Source organism: Colias eurytheme, chromosome 5 (genome assembly GCF_061535395.1).
Source record: "Colias eurytheme isolate Ceu_HAF_F1 chromosome 5, ilColEury1 Martin Lab GWU primary, whole genome shotgun sequence".
In the NCBI taxonomy this organism is placed as follows: domain Eukaryota; kingdom Metazoa; phylum Arthropoda; class Insecta; order Lepidoptera; family Pieridae; genus Colias; species Colias eurytheme.
In genome coordinates, this window is record NC_142984.1 from 1,077,021 (window position 1) to 1,100,776 (window position 23,756).

The 23,756-nt window shown below is 33.1% G+C and overlaps 1 protein-coding gene across 1 annotated transcript; it reads right to left on the reverse strand.

Moving 5' to 3' along the window:
* Window positions 1-4,452: 4,452 nt before the first annotated feature.
* Window positions 4,453-23,021, reverse strand: LOC149908249 (uncharacterized). The gene is made up of 11 exons (XM_090101678.1): window positions 22,512-23,021; window positions 14,661-14,822; window positions 11,260-11,422; window positions 10,632-10,753; window positions 7,970-8,208; window positions 7,218-7,360; window positions 6,701-6,824; window positions 5,849-5,990; window positions 5,273-5,429; window positions 4,967-5,094; window positions 4,453-4,639 (listed from the first exon to the last, which is right to left on the reverse strand). The coding sequence occupies exons 1-11, from the start codon at window positions 22,678-22,680 to the stop codon at window positions 4,560-4,562; spliced, it is 1,629 nt and encodes a 542-aa protein (XP_089957804.1). The 5' UTR covers window positions 22,681-23,021; the 3' UTR covers window positions 4,453-4,559.
* Window positions 23,022-23,756: the final 735 nt, after the last annotated feature.

The window sequence follows — 23,756 nt, forward strand, 5'->3', positions numbered from 1 at the left end:
AAGTCACCCGTCAAAATATCAGCTTTTTTCAAAAACTTGGGGTGCCTTTTATTCATTGAAATCTCTACTTTCATATGGTGTAAAAAAAATAAACACCACCATAGTAAATGTTCTCAGGAAATGCATACAAACAGTGTGATAATGAGCTTTTACTAAATCAGGCACACTTCTTGAACTCTATATCTTCTCTTGTATCGGCTTTTCGGTAATATTTCAAAAGAAAAATAATTATCTGTTCTAAGTTTAATATTTTACAGCATATTCAAAAGCAAAATGATGTCGATAAAAACATTTCAGGTAGTTCGAGAAGTGTGCCTGATTTGGTAAAAGCTAATTTTCAGACTGTTTGTATGCATTTCCTGAGAACATTTACTATGGTGGTGTTTATTTTTTTTACACCATATGAAAGTAGAGATTTCAATGAATAAAAGGCACCCCAAGTTTTTGAAAAAAGTTGATATTTTGACGGGTGACTTTTCGATTGAAAATTAGGTTGTTTTTTTGGTATTAATTCAAAATAAGGCGAAAAAATAAATATTTTCAATCAAATAAATTACAGTGTATTTGGGACATAATAAAGTAAGTTTCCACCAAATTTCGTAGAAAAAAAATAAATTTTGAAGTAGATAGAAATAAAAGACCAAAATCTTGGTTTTTTGAATTTTTCACCTAAATTTTTAGGTTATGTGAAAAAATTGTGAATACAAAAAATGTAGAACTTTTAATTACTTACAACTATGCCATGAACTTTTTTCTATAGGACTTGTAGTTTTGTCGGAAATAGAGAGAAACCATTTTTTTCTCTTAAAAGCTCCCCCCTCCCGCTTCCCGAACTCGGATTGACCGTAATTTATTTTTCCTTACATTTTTATCATATTCCCCTCCTTTTCTAATGGGTTTCATCCGACTGCGGTTTTTTTTTGTTTCAAAAATTATCTACTCTAGTCTAATAATTCAATCTTAGATATTATTTATATTAGCTAGTATTATTTATTTGAAATATCTTTTTTTAAGAGACACCTAATGCGAAACGATCAGCGTCGATACACACCTACAGCGCTAGAAAAGTTACTCGTTCTTATTTTTTCCTAATATAATAATGATGTTGCTCCTTCCAGTTGTTTTATACCTCTATGACACAGCTTGTATAATTAGGATGCAGTTACAAGCGGGCTAATGAGTGTAGCAATGGTTAGGGAGCCAGGTGCAAATTTGGTTAACTATTTCCTCTCAAGAGATAATTCGTCAGACGCATGAGAGTATAGTATTATAAAGCCTCGTGAACGTCAGCTGGCGCTCGGTTGGGGGGGTGAGCGGTTGTAGCCTCCCACGCACATAGGAAAAAAATACATTCATTCATTCATTTCCTCTCAGCTAAAAATTTGTCAAATTGTAGCTAACCCAATATCTCAACGAAAAAAAATAGTCAGCTGGTTACAACATGGTGTATTATACGTCAGCTGGTGTCTCGAACATGAAAGTTAAATTTAAAGAAAAATTTATTTTCCGTTATTTCCTCTCAAACAAAAATTTACCTGATGATAGCTTATATGTAACTGTGGATAAATATATATGTCAGCTGGTTGTATCTTGGTGGAAAAACCGTCAGCTGATACGGGAGGCTACAACCGCTCTTCCCCCCAACCGAGCTCCAGCTGACGTTCACGAGGCTTCATAATACTATACTTTGATGCATTTTACTAATTACCGCTTGAGAGGAACTTGGTCATAAAATCTGCTGCTGGCTCCCGGACCACAAGATGAACGTCCCGAGAAACTGAAGATAATACAGCGTGGTTAAAACTATGAATTAACAATTCGCCTTCGCTTCGCTACAGTTTCACGGTAGCTGAACAGCACTAGTATAATTAGAGCTTCCTTTATATACGTACTAGAGGTCCGCCCCGGCTTCGCCCGTGGCACATATGAAAAATAGATGTTGGCCGATTCTCAGACTTACCAGATATGCACACAAAATTTCATGAGAATCGGTCCACCCGTTTCGGAGGAGTATGCAGACTAACATTGTGACACGAGAATTTTATATATAAGAAGAAAGATATAGTAATTTTAACGAACGTTGTAATATTAACGAAGATATAATACAGTTTCTTGTCAAAATTTTGGGATACGTAATTTATTTAACGCTTATCCATACCAGCCATCCTTGCCTTCTCTTGATATGAAAATTGTTGTAAAATTTCAAAAAATCTGTAATGTTCAGTAATGTTGTATTATTTACGTAATATATTATTGTAAATTAATAGATGCATTTCTTATACTCCACTAGAAAAACCCCATAACCAAGCCATAATAAGACCCATTAAACCAATGGTCGCAAATGAATGTGATTAAAACTTCCCAGTCTGTGGTCTCTAATTAACTAAAATACTTCTAACTGCATTGCTTTGTGATTGATACTTGCAATCGCGATAATATATACACACTTAAAGGAAAATTACATTACCCTATAGAAATACCATTTTATAGTTGTTTTTATTTTTGAATTAACTCAGTTAATACTGTGATATACTTAAGAGTCCTAATACAAAATTGCGCTGGACGAAAGCTAGTATTTTTACGTTTTAACGCGATCATCGTGTAGTCGAGTAGCAAAGGCTGAAAGCGCTCAAAGTGGAAACATTATAGGACCTTATTATCTCGTTATCGTCTACTCCACCAATTCTAATCTAATATCGTGGGCTTCCCGCCTACTACGCGCGGGAAAAACGTACTTTAGTAATTTTGTGCCTGACGGAGCAGCGCAACACGTCCTACTGACTACTCCCTAAAGCGCGGAGCGCGGTCTGCCGTAACAGCGTTTGCGCTCCCGTATATAATCGAAAATTCTAGAGAACTTTAAAATATTCCATTACTTTCATAAATCATATAATATGTATTTTTTTGATTGCAAATTTTTAAGCATAAATCTATCATTTAATGTGTATTTTTTATTTATTTTTTACTCTGTTGTATGTTTTAGAAATTCGACACCAAATACACATAAAATTTCATCAAAGTAAGGCTATTTTAACTTAGATTTTCTTTGAATTTTTGAATAAAAGTACTTAAATTGCCTCGAGCATATTTTAGGATGTCTCAGTGTCTTTACTGTTGTATATTTTATATGAAAACTTCTTCTTTTAAATTCCGTGTAAACTACAAAGACACGAACGTCCCGCATGGAAAAAATTGAAACACGCCTCAGGTTATTGGCTATTAAACAAACTGGACAATGAATATCAATAAATTGTCTCGAGCATATTTTAGATATTGAATGAATCTTTAATTTAAGATAATAAAACACATTGTTACCTACTAATTTAGTTTTGTTAAACGAGCGCCTAAAGAATTACAGAAACAAGTCAAAATCACTCTAAAATCGATATGGCCTCTTAAGTAACAAATTGTTGGGTTTCAGAGGCAAAAGACAAAAGGTCATAATTTAAAAGATTACATGTGTAAAGCAGGTAATTGGTTATATTTTCCACAATAATATGAACTAACAAGCTTCCGCCCGCGACTCCGTCCGCGCGGAGAAATTAAGATTTATTTATATAGTACGTATTTTTCCGGGATAAAAAGTATCCTATTTTATGCCCAGGATAATAAGGTATAATTATACCAAGTTTCATCGAAATCGAACCGTTAGTTTTTACGTGATGCCTTCACATACAGACAGACAGACAGACAGACAGACAGACAAAAATTTTTTTAATCACATATTTGGGTTTGCTATCGATCCAGTAACACCCCCTGCTATTTATTTTTTCAATATTTTCAATGTACAGAATTGACCCTTCTACAGATTTATTATATGTATAGATTACTGCCATCTAGGAACACTTGTGTGTAACTTCTTTGTATGTACTTTTAAATGTTTCATTTAGTTTTATATGGATTTACTAGATGGCGCTGTAAGGAAAATGTACTAAAAATGCTTACGAGATGTGCTTACGAGTTTTAAATTTTAATTGTACGAAAATAAAATTCTTATCACAGTGCGTGTTTTGTGACCAAAAAAACGGAAATTTTTAACATTTTTATTTTTAATACTTATCCCAAAGTGATAATATTGTAATTTGTAATATGTACTGTGAGATCTATTAGTAATACATATTATAAAGCTGAAGAGTTTGTTTGTTTGTTTGAACGCGCTAATCTCGGGAACTACTGGTCCGATTTGAAAAAATCTTTCAGTGTTAGCTCTCGAGGAAGGCTATAGCCTATATATAGGCTAATATCATCACGCTACGACCAACAGGAGACTGGAGAGGAGCCACGAGGATGAAACCGCGCGGAGCAGCTAGTACTTAATAACATCCTGTCAAAGCAATGTTTGTACGCTGAATGCCGATAATAATCGGGTCAGTGAGTTCAATTATCAAACGAATTGTGGGTAGGTAAATAAAACACATATTTTATTAAAAAATATTTTATTCCTTAAAACTTCAATTATACATTGTTACATTAGTAAAATTAATTTACTCAGTCTCTCACTTATGAACACGAGATATAACAATAATATCAACATTTTTAAAATTAAAAACTAATTATTATTAGTAAGATAATCCTTTTCTTTCCAACTCTTCTCGAACTTTCTCTGGCTTTGGCCAAAATATGATTAATATTACTGAACCTGTAAAATGGAAACAAACAGTTATGGTAAAAGGTTTTAAAATCATAGATAGGTATCTTGGCTTTCATAAAGTTAAAAAGGTACAGTAAAAAATAATATACTAAGTAGGTAAACAAATATTTAATTTTAAGTAGGTCTTACATTTTTTGCTCTTTAAATTGATAAACTGTACGTTATTTTTTTTTAATCGGATTATTTTTTATTTAATCAACAGCCAATGACTATTCCCAAAATTATCTGCAATAAAATCCTTGTAATTGAAATATGTATACCAAAATTGTAAAATCCACTCAATAAAAGTATCTAAAAAAATCAATTTCTCCTTACCCGCAGTAAAAGCGCCAAAAACAGTGAAAGCCGCTTCGCAGTGCCTGTCTAGTGTGGCTCCCAATATATTGGAGCCCACGGCCGCGCCAGTCCTACCCACCATGTACATCACGCACATTGCCATTGCTCTGGAAAGTAAGTGAGTAAGTGAGTGAGTGAGTGCGTGATTGAGTGAGTGAGTGCGTGAGTGAGTGCGTGAGTGAGTGAGTGAGTGCGTGAGTGAGTGAGTGAGTGCTTGAGTGAGTGCGCGAGTGAGTGAGTGAGTGAGTGCGTAAGTGAGTGAGTCAGTCAGTCAGTCAGTCTCACCTCAGCGCAGTGGGGAACACATCAACGGCGATAGCGGCGAGTATGGACGCGGCGCAGCCCGCACACAGCGCGAGCACGAGCAGCGCGGTTGCCGCACCGCCTTGGGGAACGAGCGCCGCGCACACTGTTGCCACACCGCACACGAACATTATGCTGCCTGTAATGTGGTAAGTGTGAATAGTGTACTGTACACTTTGAACTGCCTGTAGTACCTGTTTTACACAGTACAGCACAATGCCTACAAATGTTGCTTTATTACATGAACTATTGCCCATGTGTACTGTAAAAAGTGGTGTCATTTGTTGCCCACATTCACTATACACTTTATAACATATTACACATACATAAATGATACAAAATGTTATATCCTTTTTTTGACCTTGAATAAAAACATAAATTTAAGTAGTATGTATGAATTTTCAAAATATATTTTTTTCACTTGTTAGTTGAATGAATGAATGAAAAATTCTTTATTGTACACCATATAGGACAATTTAAACCACATAATAACTTATTTAACAATGTACAGAGGGCGTTTAGTTATTTATGCTTTAAATATTAATAAAAAGGACTCACAATAAAACGTCTTCCTGCCAACTTTTGTGATGAACAGACCAATAGCGAGATACGTGATAGCGAACACGGCTCCCATCCCCATGGAGATGGTGAACACGCCGACCGACACGTGACTCTCGCACGGCCCGTGGCTCACGGATAGCTGGTGAGCCGTTTTTGGTAAATTAGTTGTATTCATGAATAAATTAAACCACTTAATTTGCACAATACAAGGGAAACAATACGATACGATACAAACACTTTATACAAATAGCAGTATTTTTTTTTCAAAGTAAAGAGTACAATATTGTAAGGAATTTTTTTTTTAAACTTGTAAGTGAGGAAATGAGACGTAAATTGTAAGTATGTATTTAGATTTTAAGGGTGAGATACGTGACACGTCGCCCATCCCCATGAAGATAGTGAACACACGCCAATAAAAGCCAAGTAAACAAGATTATTATTAAAAAAACAAAATACCCGACTGCACACTAAATAAAGGGAAATTTAGAAAAAATATTATTATGTCTTTATCCCGTGGGACTTTTAGGATAAAATGTATCCTATGACACTCCCGTAATCAAGACAAATCTAACGATACCTCATACATCAAAACCCATCAAGCCGTTTAGGCTACAGGTGGTCACAAAGGAAAAGACATACATACATACTTACATACACTCGAAAAACATTACCCTCCTTCTTTGGCAGTCGGGTAAAAAATAGCACCAAAATCTTTATGAACAAGTCACAAGAGTTATTAGTCTTTATTCATCATATTACTTCGAAATGATTTTATGTTATTGTACTGAGAAATAAAAAAAATAAGCAATTTAATGGTTTTATTGATTTTTCCCCTTTCTTACAACTTACCGATGCATTCCTAGCCGCTTGAAACTTGTTGTGAATAATTTCACAAATTGTTAAACTTTTCTCACTTGTGTTACTGAGCATACTGTTCAGTATATCTGGTACCCACACGTATAATCCACTTGACCTGAAATAATATGGAAAAAGTAATATTTTTATACATACGAAATTGAAAAAAAAAGCGCTGTTATATTTTATCGTGAAGTTCTTGGGCATCTCTTTCATTAGCATTAAAAAAATTTAACTGTCTATTTGCACAAAGAAAAAAGAACGAATAATAAGAGATGCACTTCTACGAAAGAATAAGCCATATTATGTATTTATAAATTATCCTGATAGACAAAAAAAACATATATTTTTAAAAAAATCTAATAATATATAGAAATAATATAATAAGAGAATATAAGAAGATAGAATTAGAAGAAATTATTAGAATGCTATATATTTTATTAATTATTATTCTGAATGTCACAAAAAAATTTAAAAAAAAATAACGAATAACTTGGAATTTTTTACTCACAACATAAATACTGCAAACATTGATATATGCGAAATGATAACACATCGTAGTAGCGGTGGGCGGAACATCAGAGATATATTTTTAATAGCGCCCACAAAACCACCAGATCTTGATTCCATACTGCTTGTTACGATTTTCTCTACCTAAAATAAGATTATTTTTAAATAAATATTAAAGTAGTAGTTTAGTCAACTTATTATAAGTAGAAACAAGGCACAAGATCTACATATTATATATGTTTGGAAGGATTGTTATGAATTAAGCACAGAAAAAAAAAATTCAGTGATCTTTTTTCATCATAATATTATTATTATGAAAGCTTTCTAAAATATTTTAACTAATATTTACATATTTCGTGGTAAAATAGCGTGCACTTCGTGACATCGCGTGCCAGCCCCAATTTACCATCCCCAATGTTTTTGATAAGATCTACGAACATTCCCAAGTCAAAGTCTATTTCTTTTATTTTTAATTTCATCAAAATTGGTTCAAACTCAAACATTTATTTATTCAATTAGATTTCTTCTAGAAGCACTTTTGAATCGTCATTTATTTAACATATATGGAGAAGAACTGGCAAGAAACTTCATAGTTTAAAATCATGGCAATATTAGATTTTAATTTAACATTATATGCCATTTTTCATTGTTTGTTCATTAGCATAAGACGTGTTTATGCATGTCAATATGAGAGATTGTACACACTACACTACTTATAAAATCAACACCTGAAAAGCCATAAAAATCACTCACCGGAAAATTCCCCGCCTCCGCGTTTTGATTAAACGCAAACATTTGGGCCAGTACAGGTAACGCAAACTCAGGGCCCTTAGCCGCTAGCAAATACCTAGGGCTCTCTGGTAATAAGAATAGAAGTATAGCAGCTAAGAGCCCTGGGGCACACCACGACCAGATAAACGCTCGCCAGGGGACGATGGGGAAGCCCAGGAGAGAGAACGACCATTGGCCAGGGATTATTACCCAGGCTAGACCTGATAGAAAATAAAGAAATAATCTTAATACTTAAAACGCAGAAGTGACTGATTGTCTGATAGATCAGCACAGCATTAACTACTGGACCGATCAGGCTGAAATTTTCAGCAGATAGCCACTATATCAGCTAGGAAAGGATTTTGATAAATGGTATGATAAAGCAAGGGATGAAATTTTGTAGATACCATATATAAATTTATTTTGACCACGCAGGCGAAGCTGCGGGCAACAATCTTAATCTTAATACTATTATAAAGGCGAAAGTTTGTAAGGATGTATGGATGTATGGATGTATGGATGTATGGATGTATGGATGTTTGTTACTCTTTCACGTAAAACTACTGAACCGATTACAATGAAATTTAGCACACATATAGAGGGTAACTTGGATTAACACATAGGATAGGTTTTATCCCGGAAATCCCACGGGAACGGGAACTATGCGAGTTTTCCTTTGAAAACGCGGGCGAAGCCGCGGGCGGAAATCTAGTCTAATATCTTAATACTATTATAAAGGCGAAAGTTTGTAAGGATGTATGGATGTATGGATGTATGGATGTATGGATGTTTGTTACTCTTTCACGTAAAAACTACTGAACCGATTACAATGAAATTTAGCACACATATAGAGGGTAACTTGGATTAACACATAGGATAGGTTTTATCCCGGAAATGCCACGGGAACGGGAACTATGCGGGTTTTCTTTTGAAAACGCGGGCGAAGCCGCGGGCGGAAATCTAGTCTAGTATATTATAAAGGCGAAAGTTTGTAAGGATGTATGGATGTTTGTTACTCTTTCACGTAAAAACTACTGAACCGATTACAATGAAATTTAGCACACATATAGAGGGTAACTTGGATTAATACATAGGATAGTTTTTATCCCGGAAATCCCACGGGAACGGGAACTATGCGGGTTTTCCTTTGCAAACGCGGGCGAAGCCGCGGGCGGAAATCTAGTAATACATAATACAAGTCAACAGCGCAGTTTGCAATAAATTTTTCTGATATTTGAAACAAAGGGTTTTCTATGTTACGTAAATAGCGTCGTGAAATGTAAAATACAATTTAACTTGTCTGCCTTTTAAGTCACAATGTATGTAAAAAAATGGGATGTGTCTTTATAGGGAAATCACAAAATATCTCCATAGTAACAAATTATAAAATGAGTCCAGGGATCGGGATAAATAGGTCACTGTTATCAAAATAATGCACTTTGATACATAACTACATATTACTATCAATTGCACGTGCTGATAATATTATTTGTTGGTGATAAGAAAATTTGAAACGCATTTAGTGACATTGAACCTTGTGACATGTAGGAATAAGTTTAGAAGTTGCGGGTAGCTAAAGATTTGAGTAACTGGTCGGTTTAGTTTAACGAGATAATTTAAACTAAGTTGTTATCCGCAGACAAAACCACGTGAAAAATAATTATAGCATATAATAATAATATATTTTTCTTAATTTTGCCAACAGAGATATTATTTTGTTAGTAACGTGACGAAAAAGGAAAAAAACATATTTAGTGCCGACTATGTTTGATCCTGTGTCTCCTACTACTTTCATTTTAAAAATCGAAAACGATCAGACAGACATATAGTAACATAGCACTCATTTCATCATTTGATGTAATATTTGTTTTTCAAAAACTATCCCCTGTAGGGCTAAGACCAGGGATTTGACATTTTAGACATTTTGCGTGTGGTTAAGTTCGCGAGTGAAGCCGTGGGACACAACTAGTGAAAGTATAATTATAGTCAATTTGTATATCAATAAATTTAAGATAATGGAATTGACCTATTACCTTAATTAGTTCTAGGTTCTGATAACGATTTAGGTTATATAAATTTAGTAACCATTGACATTGTGATAAAGTCACACGTTTCCAACAATGTTAGGACGAACTCACGTGATAGCTTCTATTTTCTAATTATATAAAATACAATTAGAAAATAGCCTGGCTTGTAAACAGCATAAAAGTTTTGCGGGTACTTAACTCTGTTTTCATATATAGGCCCGTTAAACTCATTAAAAGTTCATCCGTTTAACACATCATGCAGAAAAAAACAGTTCAAAAAATGGTAGGTCTATTTTCGTTTTGTTAAATTTAACTTTCTATGAATTACACTAAATAAAAACTGTCATTTTAACCTTTACTAAGAGAAATATTTTATGTATAGGTAATTATTCTATCGGTTCTTTTTATCTATTACTAGCTTACCGCCCGCGGCTTCGCCCACTTTGTCTAAAACCTAATAAATTATATACTAAAACCTTCCTCTTGAATCACTCTATCTATTAAAAAAACCGCATCAAAATCCGTTGCGTAGTTTTAAAGATTTAAGCATACAAAGGGACATAGGGACATCGACTTTGTTTTATACTATGTAGTGATGATGGATATTTCTCACTAACCTGGTAAAATAATAAAGGAAAATGATATAAAGGCAGATCCCCAAGCGATAGCGGACGCTCTTCTTGTTCCCGTGTGCATCTCGCCGAGATAGGCATATACTGTTGCGCTGGAAGCTGATACTCTGTAACAAATGAGAAGGCCTTATATAAACTGTTCCTGAAAATAAATTTTTCATAGTATTTAACTGTTAAACAATCTTAATATATATAAATCTCGTGTCACAATGTTTGTCCTCAATGGACTCCTAAACCACTTAACCTTAACCGATTATAATAAAATTCGCACACCAGTTCGATCCAACTTGAGAGATAGGATAGTTTAAACATGTAGGTACCACGGGCGAAGCCGGGGCGGACCACTAGTACGTTTGTATGGATACAATTTGGTTGGCTTTTTATTTCAACATTTACGTATCGAATATTGTATTCATTTCATAATATTTAACCGTAGTGAAAAAATAGCATTTTCTATAAGCTAATTTAACTCGGCTGCAAAATGTACACAAGAAGGGGAATTTAATTTGTACCTAAACTTCACGATGTTGTTTTTTTTTGAAAAAGATTTCCAAAATTAAAAATTGTTGAACAAAAACGATAGCTATTTTATATAATTACAAGAAATACTCACAAACATCCAGTAAGGATCCGCAGAACGAACAGCATCCACACATTGACTGAGAACGAAGAAGCCACAGATAACACAGCAGATGCTATCATGGAGGGCAGCATCACGGCTCTCCGACCGAATCGGTCTCCCAGGTAACCCCATAGAAATGATGTGCTTATTATACCTGTAATAAGGGAAAAACGATTTTTTTTGCAATTTTGATAAGTCACTGGATAGGTCATTTTACAAAAAAAGTATTTTTTTGAACGCTGCGGACGCTCCAATAAAATTCTTAGGACAATGTCTGGCAAATGCTTTAGCTATAGAAAATAAGTTCCAATGAAAAAAAATGTAAGTTTATGCATTATCTTATGAAAAAGAAAAGAAAATATGTTATACGAACTCTATAATAAATTACAATTTGCATTTTATCATAGGGACACAATATCAGAAGTGAAATGAGTTTAAATGGAGTCCAGCATATTAATATTAAGTAACTTGTATGAGTTAACCTTTGTTAAGGTCCCGTATCGTCATTCATCAATTGAGTTTAACTTAAAAATACATTAAGAGCCGTTATTTAAGGGGTGAAAGACCTCTGTGTTTATTTTAAGAACGAATTTAACCCTTCCACTTAAAAATAGGTTTAAATATTATCTACCAAAACCAGAAATCAATCAATCATTAGATTGATTACATGATTTACTTCTTTCAAATCTTCTTCAAAATCTTCACTTCATAGTCTTCTTCGATAAATATCTAAAACTGAAATAATTTTCAATTCTGACCCGCAGTTCCCGAGATTAGCGCTTTCAACCAAACAAACAACCGATCTTCACCTTTTTTACTCTAAAAGGTAAATATTGAAAATCCAGTCGATTCTAAATAATTTTACTAAGTACATGGTTTTTTATGAATTTAAATTATCTATTAAAATTTACAAATTTTGTAATATTTAAAGCATTGCGTAATACAGGGGAGACTTTCACGATTAAAATTACAATCAAGATTTATTTAATCAAATATCTTTGTAATAGAAAAACAACAATACAGTTATCATAAGGTATGTAATATCATCCAGATATGTGGAAGGAACACTTCAATATGTTTCAGTTGCGAATAAATGTAAACATAATACTTATCTATATAAATAAGATAGACCAACCTTATCTTAAGCTAATATTTTCATTTCTAGATCCTTAATCTTACCTTTCCTTTTTTATATGTTATAGGCAGACGTTTGACCGCAGTCCCACCTGATGGAAAGCTTTAACGTGGTCTAAGTCACATCTACCTAAAGTGAAGTCCTATGTCCCCTAGTGTGGTAAGGGGCAGATGCATTATACATTAGTTTCACTGATCGATTTTCTTTAGGGACAAGTAGGTGATCAGCCTTATGTGTCCTACCAGACCGAAACATTTTTTTTTCTTCGTCTCCAGGAATCGAACCCAGGATTCCTTGGTTTTACGCTCACGCGTCAACCACTGTACCAAAGAGGCGTTCACATCTACGTAGAAGGTTCCACGCATGATCGAACTAAGAAGCTGTTTGTGCATTACTGCCGCACCTTGCCTAGTATGCTAAATTTTTCAACTAGTATCTTATTATATTATTTAAACGTCGCTAAAGTTTCATAAACAATATGTTTTGGTCTGGTCATGACGTTGACTATACAGCAGACTTGATCTACTTAGCATAATATTTACTGTGTGATGCATTATCTGAATGTTTATACCGCGAATATTATCAGCAATGCAAACAAACATAATGTAATCCATAAAACTTATCTTAAATCCATCAGCCATACATCAAAAATCTACCGTCTGTAATACAATCATAAAATGAACAAATGATAGTTGATTTTTTTACATAAAAATAGAGGCAAAAAAAATAATGGCGGTCCCTTTTTCTTTTCCTCGCCATTTCTGTCCATTTATTAATTAATAGGGAATTGTTTGTAATATTAGATATGTGGTCATCGAACGGAAATTATTTATAATTTCACAGCTAGCACTTGCGTTATGTCTTGTAATAAAAACATCGACCCCTTTACGCTCACATTAAGATAAAAAATAAAAACAATAATATATCGAATGAATGATATTGTTTGGTAGGAACTCGTAGGAAGTTATTCTGTTTGAATTGCGTCATAAGTATGGAACAAATTATACTTTACTCTGGTTAGAATTCTTATCAAAACAATCCTAAATTCCTAAATATATTGCGCTTTTTAATAGCGTCGTATTAGCTCCACTAGATTTTATATCGATAGATATCGATGAAAATGTATAGACTAATTTTTATAAGTTATCGAAAAAAAATAACCACAGTAAACAAAAGGTCATCATTATTAATTCAAATTATAAAAAACAATAGAGAAATTTAAAAAATTTCAAGCAATTTAAAAGAGAGATTAAAATGTAGATTTACAGTACAATTTCAATAACCATGAATACTTATCGGGTGAAATTTAAATATTTTGGTTTTTGTTAAATTTTTTAGGTAGTTGCCTAATTTATGTTTTAATAATAGGTATATCTTCGTTTTCATTTAATTTCAATACTGCTTTATCATTTTCACTAAAACTTCTAATATTTAAAATTTTAAGTCTATATCTATGACGATATGATTACCTATAGGCTTAGTTCTAGCCGCTAGATAAAATTTGAAGTTTCCAATCATAAGAAGGTCGATTAAAATATTATTTTGTATATACCTAAGTCTTAAATAATTCACATACACCTACAATGTTTCAAGCACATAATCGAATACAAAATATTTAATAAAATGTATAAGGTTAAATCAATAAAAATAACAACAGGAAAAATGTAAAGAAAACATTCACTAAATTACATAAGAATCTATTAACATCCATTATCATTCTAGTTCATTGAAAGTATTATTCTAAGCGTTATCTTAAATTTATTACAATATTTAATCACTTACATTTTTTATGTATCAACGAACAGGATGCACTCATAAAAAAACAGAAAAAAAGCATGCATTTTTTTAAAGGTTGCTTTGCATTAACTTCATAACTAAATTTGGTGTAAGCCGCGCCAATAAAGTTGGGCGAGTAAAGGCAATCACGATAGTGTAGAAGGCCTAAAGGTCTATGATTAGTCATCATTGTCACCGTAATGGCGGCAAACATGGACGATCATTTGTTGGGCCAACATTGCCCATTGTGAAGAGGGCCCATTAATCGTATCATAATATAGGAAAACTAGCGGTCCGCCCCGGCTTCGCCCGTGGTACATATGAAAAATAGATGTTGGCCGATTCTCAGACTTACCCGATATGCACAGAAAATTTCATGAGAATCGGTCCACCCGTTTCGGAGGACTAACATTGTGACACGAGAATTTTATATATAAGATAAGAAGAAGATATTACTGTGCTCATATATCGAGATACTAACCAATAAACGCTGCTGCGTTCACCAGGCCCTTGTGTTCGCTGGTGAGCTCCAGCTCGCACTCCGCGGCCGTGATGACGTAGCTCATGCCGACTGACTCCATGGACACGTTCAGCATGATCAGGCCGCATGTCAGCAGTACCAAGTGGTTGAACTTGCCGTGGCCTGGAAAAAGTTAAAGTTTAGTATTGTTGGATTTATTTTGTCTTGAGATTCTTTAAGTATGGATGCTATCTATATGGAACTTGTTACTATCTAGTGAAAATAAAAAGTGTTTTATAACGTTGATAGTTTGGCTACGTAAATCAATCTGATTTTTTAAATAGACCCAGTGAACGGGTACCTACTAGGGAAGCGCGTACCATCTTAGCCCACATCTTAGCTTAACAATACCTATCTACAGTAAAAATAAAAAGATAGGTCATCGACGTAAGGTCTATTACCTATATATTCTGTGGTAATCCATACTAATATTATAAATGCGAAAGTAACTCTGTCTGTCTGTCTGTTACTCAATCACGCCTAAACTACTGAACCAATTTTCATGAAATTTGGTATGGAGATATTTTGATACCCGAGAAAGGACATAGGCTACTTTTTATCCCGGGAAAATGACCCAATCCCGGAAATCCCACGGGAACGGGAACTACGCGGGTTTTTCTTGACTGCGCGGGCGAAGCCACGGGCGGAAAGCTAGTGTTTAATAACTAGAACTATGTTATTAGAAACAGTAAACATACTACGAAGACTTCAATTATAATAATTAGATAGTCATTTAAGTGATAGGAAGCCGCAAGAAGCAGAGTAATTAGTTGTATAAACGCCCTTGTAGCAGGGTTAGAGAAAAATCAAGACACATGCAATACTATAACCCTCATGATTCTTACCCTTCAATTCAAGGTTATTGAACCTGCTTTTTATTGATCAAACAATCATTCTGATAACAAATTTAGGGTATTTATTTATTTATTTAATCATATTTTATTGTACCACACCATTTAATATTACAATGTACATTATAATACATATATATCTGTTTGGATGCAAAGTACAAAAGGTGACCTTATCGCTTAAAAGCGATTTCTTCCAGGTAGTTAAATGATGAAATAGAAATAAGTCTATGACCGCTATTGCGGCGTTTTTATGTGAAGGTCATTGAATACATGTATATTTTTTAAGTATTATTTGCACTACTTATCAATAAGAGGGTAAAGATAGAAATCTTTCAATAGATGAGCAATTTAATAAAGCTATGAAGAGTAGGTATGTCTGTACGCACTATACAACTGGACAAATTTCAAAAATTATTTCGCCCTTAGATTTTGTACGTGTTCTCTATTTGCTATAAATGTGTAAAAACAGTTCGATGTATTTCGAGTCCATGTTTGTTACAATAATTTAATTTATTTCTATACAAAATACTTACACGTGTTAAGCAAAAAATATAATCACCTATGACCTTAAATAAAATAATAACAATTTGACATTGTACGCTGAAAGTAATCATACATCTGTATTTTATATTAATCTAAACAAAAAATAATGATGATATTAGTTACACGAGTCATAACAGTTATATTTTTGTAGTTTGTTTGTGTCTGAGAAGTTAGTATGACAGATTTTTTTATTAAATGTTATAAGTAATGTAATCGATTGTTTTCTTTATTAGACTGCCCGATGGTATACCAGCGATCGTCTTGAAGACCTGCGCACCTGAGCTATCACCAATTCTCACTCGCCTTTTTCGCCTGTCTCTCAAAATAGGGGTGGTGCCTAAAGCATGGAAGCTCGCTAACATCCAACCAGTGCCTAAGAAAGGAAGTCGCGCTGACCCATCTAATTATCGGCCAATCTCAATAACATCCATAATTTGCAAAATTATGGAGCGAATATTGAACTATCCTCCTAAGGACCAAGCTAAAAAAATCCTATTCTGCATTACCACCCATTGTTCTCACCTGAGTACATAAAAATACAACAGACCTGCCACCCAATGGTATTTTTTTGTTTTTTTTATTGTTAGAGTTAAAATTTACTTGTGGGATTTTTTATCTGTGTAAAATAAAGCTTATAGAATACATTTCTGAAAAAAAAAACTCGATTTATTTTGTTCCCATGTGATCACATCAGACCTAAGTGAATCCAAAAAATTTTTTATTAAAATTAGGTTTTACTTGTAGATTTTTTTATTTACTTATGTTATAACATATGAGATCATACAATAACCTCTAAAAAGTATACAAAAGAATTAAAAACAGTTTTTCTTAAATTCTAAATGTGTAAGTTTACTACATATTAGGTAATAAAATATCTAAACTATCTGAACATATGTTAAAAAAAGAAATAAAAACATTGGAAGTACAATATTAGGAACTTGAAATATCAATGAGCTAACTAAAAATCGATTTGGAAACAAATGGGGGTCTCCTAAGTCTTCATCACTAGGAATAAAATCTCCGTCAGTCGGCTAGGAAATCGATGATAATATTATCGTCACGAATAACTGAAAAAATAAGGAAGATAACTGTTTATTTTGATTGCAATAGTAATTCCTGTTGACAGTTTAAATAAATTATAATCATAAAACAGGACAATTATACTCAAAATTACTGTAAAACAACAAAATAAATTATTAACTAAATAAATGTTTTATAGTCATTGACTACCAATGTCTTCAACTGAGTACAAAAAAAATTAAAATAATGTTGTAAGTAACGACCAATGTTCTCACATGATCACATAAAAATTATCCGTGAATTTAAAAAATACAATATGAATTGTTTCGTTAAATTTAATTAAAATACGTTCCTGTACTGTTTTTACTATTTATTTTTCAATACCAAATGAAAATCAAGTGAGAGATTAATATGATAATTAACGATTTAACTTACCTCTGTTACGTTGACCAGCCATTTTAAAAACTTGAACTAAAGTATTTTAAAATTCTGTGATTGGATAACCCATTTACCTACCAAACCTAATAGTTCAATTCAGCCAATCGCGTTACACAGTGATCATAGGCAGAAAAGCGCGGTATTTTTTAAGATATTTCGAATTTTCGATTTTGTCATCGGATGAGGACGGTGGTTGGTAATTTAGTTAAAACTTTTTGGTGCTTTGGGTGGTAATGGTGATGGTGTTTATGTACTTATATGAGGCCATTGGTCCTTAGGAGGCTATAGGCTCCTCACGCATCTTGAATCCAACGACCTTCTAAATGATCGCCAGTACGGTTTCCGTAAGAAGAGATCTACTGGTGACCTTCTAGTTCACGCTTCACATCTGTGGGGAGAAGCCTTGGAGAATCATGGGGAGGCTCTTGCTGTGTCCCTTGACATCTCCAAGGCTTTTGATAAAGTTTGGCACGACAGTTTAATAAACAAGCTTCCTTCCTATGGAGTGCCCTCCACCCTTAGCATTTGGATAGCTGATTTCCTACGGGAACGATCAGTGCGTGTCGTCGTCGATGGCTGCGCTTCTGATCAATTGGCAATTAATGCCGGAGTTCCCCAAGGATCTGTCCTGTCTGCAACGCTGTTTCTGCTGCACATAAATGATATGCTTAAGCATAACATTTTTGGGTATGCAGTGATGACAGCACCGTTGTAGAACGGTACTTATCTGATGCTACTGCAACAAAGGACAAAATTAAAATGGAAAGAGAGGCCATGGTCGAACGCGTGAATAGGACACTCAGAGAGGTCTCCGATTGGGGCGACGCCAATCTTGTCCAATTCAATGCCAATAAAACTCAGGCCTGCCTTTTCACTGCCAAAAAGAGTGGTTTTGAGCTGACGCCTTCTTTTCAGAATGTAGCGATTACAGTAGCTGACCACCTCGAGCTACTAGGAGTAACTCTCTCATCTGATCTTAACTTCGGTGCTTTCATCGAATCCAAGGCTCGAATGGCTGCCAAAAAACTTGGCATATTATCGAAGGTCAGGCAGTACTTCACACCAAAACAGCTTCTAAATATATTATATCAAGCACAAATTCGTTCGTGTTTGGAGTACTGCAGCCATTTATGGGCTGGAGCTGCAAAAACACATCTAGGAGCATTGGATTCGATTGAGAGACGTGCTGTAAGGATTATAGATGACCAGAATCTGACCGAGAGTAGACTGCTTAGTCTTGAACATAGACGTAAAGTCGCATGCCTATCAGTTTTTTACCGCTTGCACTTCGGGGAATGTGCAACGGAGCTGCATAATCTAATTCCACCCTCCCCTTTCCACCACAGAACATCTCGACGCGCGCTTGGCTTCCATCCCTTCGTAGTTGATGTACCTTTTTTGCGCACAAAACGGTTTCAGAACTCTTTTATAAACCGAACAGCGAGGGACTGGAACGCCTTGCCCGCGTCTGTCTTTCCAGAAACCTATAATCCGGATCTGTTCAGGGTAAAAGTGAATAGGCTCTTTCTAGGCAGGCATGCTCATTCATAGACTGCATCACTACTTACCATCAGGTAGGATGCAGTCAAATGCCTGGCTATCTTTAATAAAAAAAAAAAAAAAAAAAAAACTGACCGGTTGGCTTGGTTGGTAGTGGCCCTGCCTTCCAAGCCAGAGGTCGTGGGTTCGATTCCCACCCGGGACAAATATTTATGTGATGAACGTTTGCTCAGTGTCTGGGTGTTAATTATCTATATAAGTATTTATTTAAATTATATATGTATGTTTATCAGCCATCTGGTTTCCATCACACAAGCGAAAGCTTAGTATGGGATCAGATCGTGCCGTGTGTGAAAATTGTCCTTTAAATACATATAAAAAAAATATTTATTTATTCTGTACACACAGGAATTATAATAGGCAGTATACACTTTAAAGATTGTAAAGCGAATTCTTATAATAAAATTCAAAGTTTTGAACCCTTATCTGAAAAAGGTCAGATTTAAAAATATATCCTTCAGCAAATAAAAAATAAACCAAAACGAGTAGTGTTTTCAATGATTGCATAATATTTTAATTCAACGCTGCATCAAATCGTATGTAAATTGAAAACGCTAAAAATAAAGATTTGTGTAACCCGTTTGGGTTATATTGGGAGGACTTGATAAAGAGTACCTACCTATTTATAAGTGACTTTTTTTTCTTCTAACAATCCTGACAGGATGCACATTTTAATTATTGAACAACGGACTATAAGTACAATATGTACCTAGATATATGACTCAAACTAAACTGGACAAATAGTAGGTATATATAAGTACATAGATATCATACTCATATTATGTACTTAATGTTTGAATAAGTAAATAGATAAATATATAAAACTATCATCGACCTCTTGAACCTTGATAAACTATGATTATCATTACTCTATTGACGGATTTGTTAAAGTGTGTATAATAAAGAGAGACAAAGATAATTCAATATTTAGTTTTGATTTGAAATATAATACAATATCACTACATACAAAACAAAGTCGCTTTCTCTGTCCCTATGTCCCTATTTATGATTAAAATAAATCCTTAATTCTCTAAAACTACGCAAACGATTTTGATGCGGATTGTTTTAATAGATAGAGTGATTCAAGAGGAAGGTTTTAGCATATAATTTATCAGGTATTAGACAAGGCGGGCGGAGCCGCGGGCGGATAGCTAGTAGTATTTAATAAATCACACAATGTTGGAACATCGCATATAGATTTTGAAAAAGGAATACCTACTTATTAAATCCTAGACTACAGGGCCTATCTTACAAATATAATTTCAAAAAGTACAATTATTCGACACAGTCGCAGTGATCGTCGACGACATAATATCGTAACGATACATCGTTATCGTACGATTTAAACCGCTATCTACATTCAGGCATCCATCTTCATAAAGTCTTGTAGCTTATAAGGTATACGCTTTTACTTATTGGAACTTAGTGCAAAAACTAGAAGGCACCGTTACAAAAACTTTTTATACTGGGGAATTGATTTCTTGTTTACCATTTCACTGACATTCAATGCATTCAATGTAAATGAAAATGTATTAAATATTGTTAGCTATTTGGCCTGATTTTAGTGCGAAACAATGAATTATAATAGTAGACTAATGTAGGTAGGTACAATAAGGAAATGAGAAATAAATGTATGTGTTAGGTAAAATTATAAAATTATTATTAAGCTATTGCATATCTTCTATCGCGGGCCTTGAGCGCGGGGACCGAATCGAGAAATTCCGTAACGAAAAAACCTCACGCTCCCCACTCCGACGGGCTCGGAGGTGTGGCATGAAGGCATGCTATGCAATAGCTTTACCGCGGCAGTCCCCGAGTGCCACACGTCTTTTTTTTATTTTACCTACATATATTCTTATTTTATAATATGCTTGTATGCGAAAATTAGGCACCTAGGCCTAATAGCCTATTTAGGTTACCTAAATGTACCTACAATATTTAAGTAACGTTCAAAAAGACTTTCTCAATTTATATTCACGTATGTTATTCTAAATAACATATTTTGATTAAAATAATATCTAATAAGAATAACAACAAACAAATAATAATCAGTAATAACAATTAATTCTGTCAATAACAAGTATTATCAGTTAAGAATTTTATTAGAATTAAGTATGTAAGTATACGAAAAATAAAACAATTAAAATAATGTCAATTTCAACAATACTTAAATCGATTTATGATAATATGTATCATTGAATACAATTTACATTTTAAAATAATATGTTAATACGAATACATCATTGAATCAGTCTTTCACGATTATAATATGCAAAGCCATTACTTATGAATTATAGATAACTTTTTATATGGAAATTAACTGAAATATCAAACCCCTAAATAAAGTATAAAAAAATATACTATCAAAAATGTTCATCATTTTCAGGAATGTCGTTTAAAAATACGAATAAATTGTGTGTTTCTTTAAAATATAAAATTCAGTTCCATCAAGAACAATAAAAAGTATAAGTAAATTGCTTATAAGTAATATAAGAAATATAATAAATAAATAAATAATAAATAATAAATAATAAATAAATATTATAGGACATTATTACACAAATCAACCTAGTCCCACAGTAAGCTCAATTAAGGCTTGTAAATGATGAAAGTCAATAGTTTCTATCACATAGTACATTGAGTTATCAAAGTTTTATTGTAAACAATAATATTTGTACCAATTTGTAAATAATATTTCGTAATGATCAGTACATACAACATATATTCAGAACTCATTTATGGATTAAATACAGATGCTAAAAATAATTACGAATTTTATTTTTAGCTCGATATTTTTAAAACGAATTTTATTGAAAGTAATTCTATTAATAGCGTTTTATTTAGTATATTTCGTAATACATGTTATATGTTTTACCTTTAACACTAAACTAAGTAACTATAATATTCATGAATATTTTTTATAATCATCATTTATTTTGGCGGTAATCATTTTGTAATAGCATTAGGTATTCTATCCATTTTCTTTGCGCTATTTAATTCATTTAAAATTAAAAAAATAATTTTATTATTTACCTATAAAACATCAACTGTACGGTATTTTTATTGTTATCTATGTTCAATCAAATATCTATGTTTTTTTCAGCTCATTCTTACCGTCAAACAAATGTTATTTATTTTAAAATCATAGGAACCAGTAAAAACAATCAAATTATAGGTAGTAATATAATTTTTTTATAACATAAATCATTTCAGGCAAATTTTCAATATGTTCCCTTTTTTTCTAAGTTTTATGGCAATTAAATATTAATGTGCGGTATTAATACTAAAAATTATTTAAAACTAATTCACATCCACTAATTAGCATAGTCTACCCAGTAAATATTCTATTTAATAATAATTTTTTACAATTAAATTTAATATTAACCAAAAATCAATTTACCTGTAAGTTCAAACGCATCCTCAAAGCACACCTCGTTCAGTTTCCCCAAACTTCTTTCAACATCACTCGACTGATTTCCATTCTTTGCACCATTCGCCTTCGACTCCGACACAGATTTCTCTCCATTCGTCTTCCCATTTCTATTGTCCACCGAATTATTAGTCGACATACTTAACTATTCTCTAAATTTAAGTAAAACTAATAAAAACCAAGCGGTCCCCTGTCGATTTATTTCTGGACCAAAATTGACACCATTTTTAATCTAATCGTAGACTCATAAACAATTATTATCTAGCTACAACACGAATTGCAATTATCGTATTATTCAATCAATAACAGATAATTTAGAATTTTAGCGTTCGAATTTTAAACCGAACACGCGGGAATTTAACAGGCGTGTGAGGTTAACTTTTTAATTTTGACAGCTGCGTCTATGCGGTGCGTCGGCCAGTAATGTACTAAACTAAATAGGTTAAATGGAAATAAGAACGCATCCACACACAAGGAGAATGCAAGAAACCCCGGCATCGACTAGAAAAAATATTATATTCATTCTCACCCAAGGCACACAATTAGCAGCTTACAATAATGTGCTTATAGAAGTATAATATTTACCGCGGTTCTTGCTGATTTCAGTAAATTTCACGGAAAATGCCCTGCTATTTCATAAGAAAATGTTTTTAACACAATAATAATTAAAAATATGCACAATAACTATGATGTTACAAATACCATTAATCGTACTATGATAGAAATTTTATTTGTGATGTGACCTAATAATTTTTTTTTAAAAGAATAAGTGTGATACAATATTTATTTTTTTATTTATCGACACAGTGTTGCACAATTATTAAACTTTATATAAAACAGGTCAATTATACAGATATATAATTTATCAATTGTATGCAATTTTAATTTGTTTACGTATTTTTGTTTTTAATAATTTATCATTAATTTGGTGTTAAATACGTTTATCAAAATCTAGAACAATGATCAATTATTTGGAACCTGGTTAAATCAACTGCATAATTATTGCTTCAAGTTTTTTAGGTAGGTAAGTACTGTAAGTACCTACTTATTTTGATGGATTTTTATTGGATGTGATATTTTATGAATTAAAACCTTGCTATTTACTTTTTACCAAGCATATAAATAAATATTTTTCTTATAGCAAACAGTGAATCGTTAACAGTCAAACTGTACTCGCAAATACGCACTGCTCAGTTTTTGTTCAGCGTAATTTTC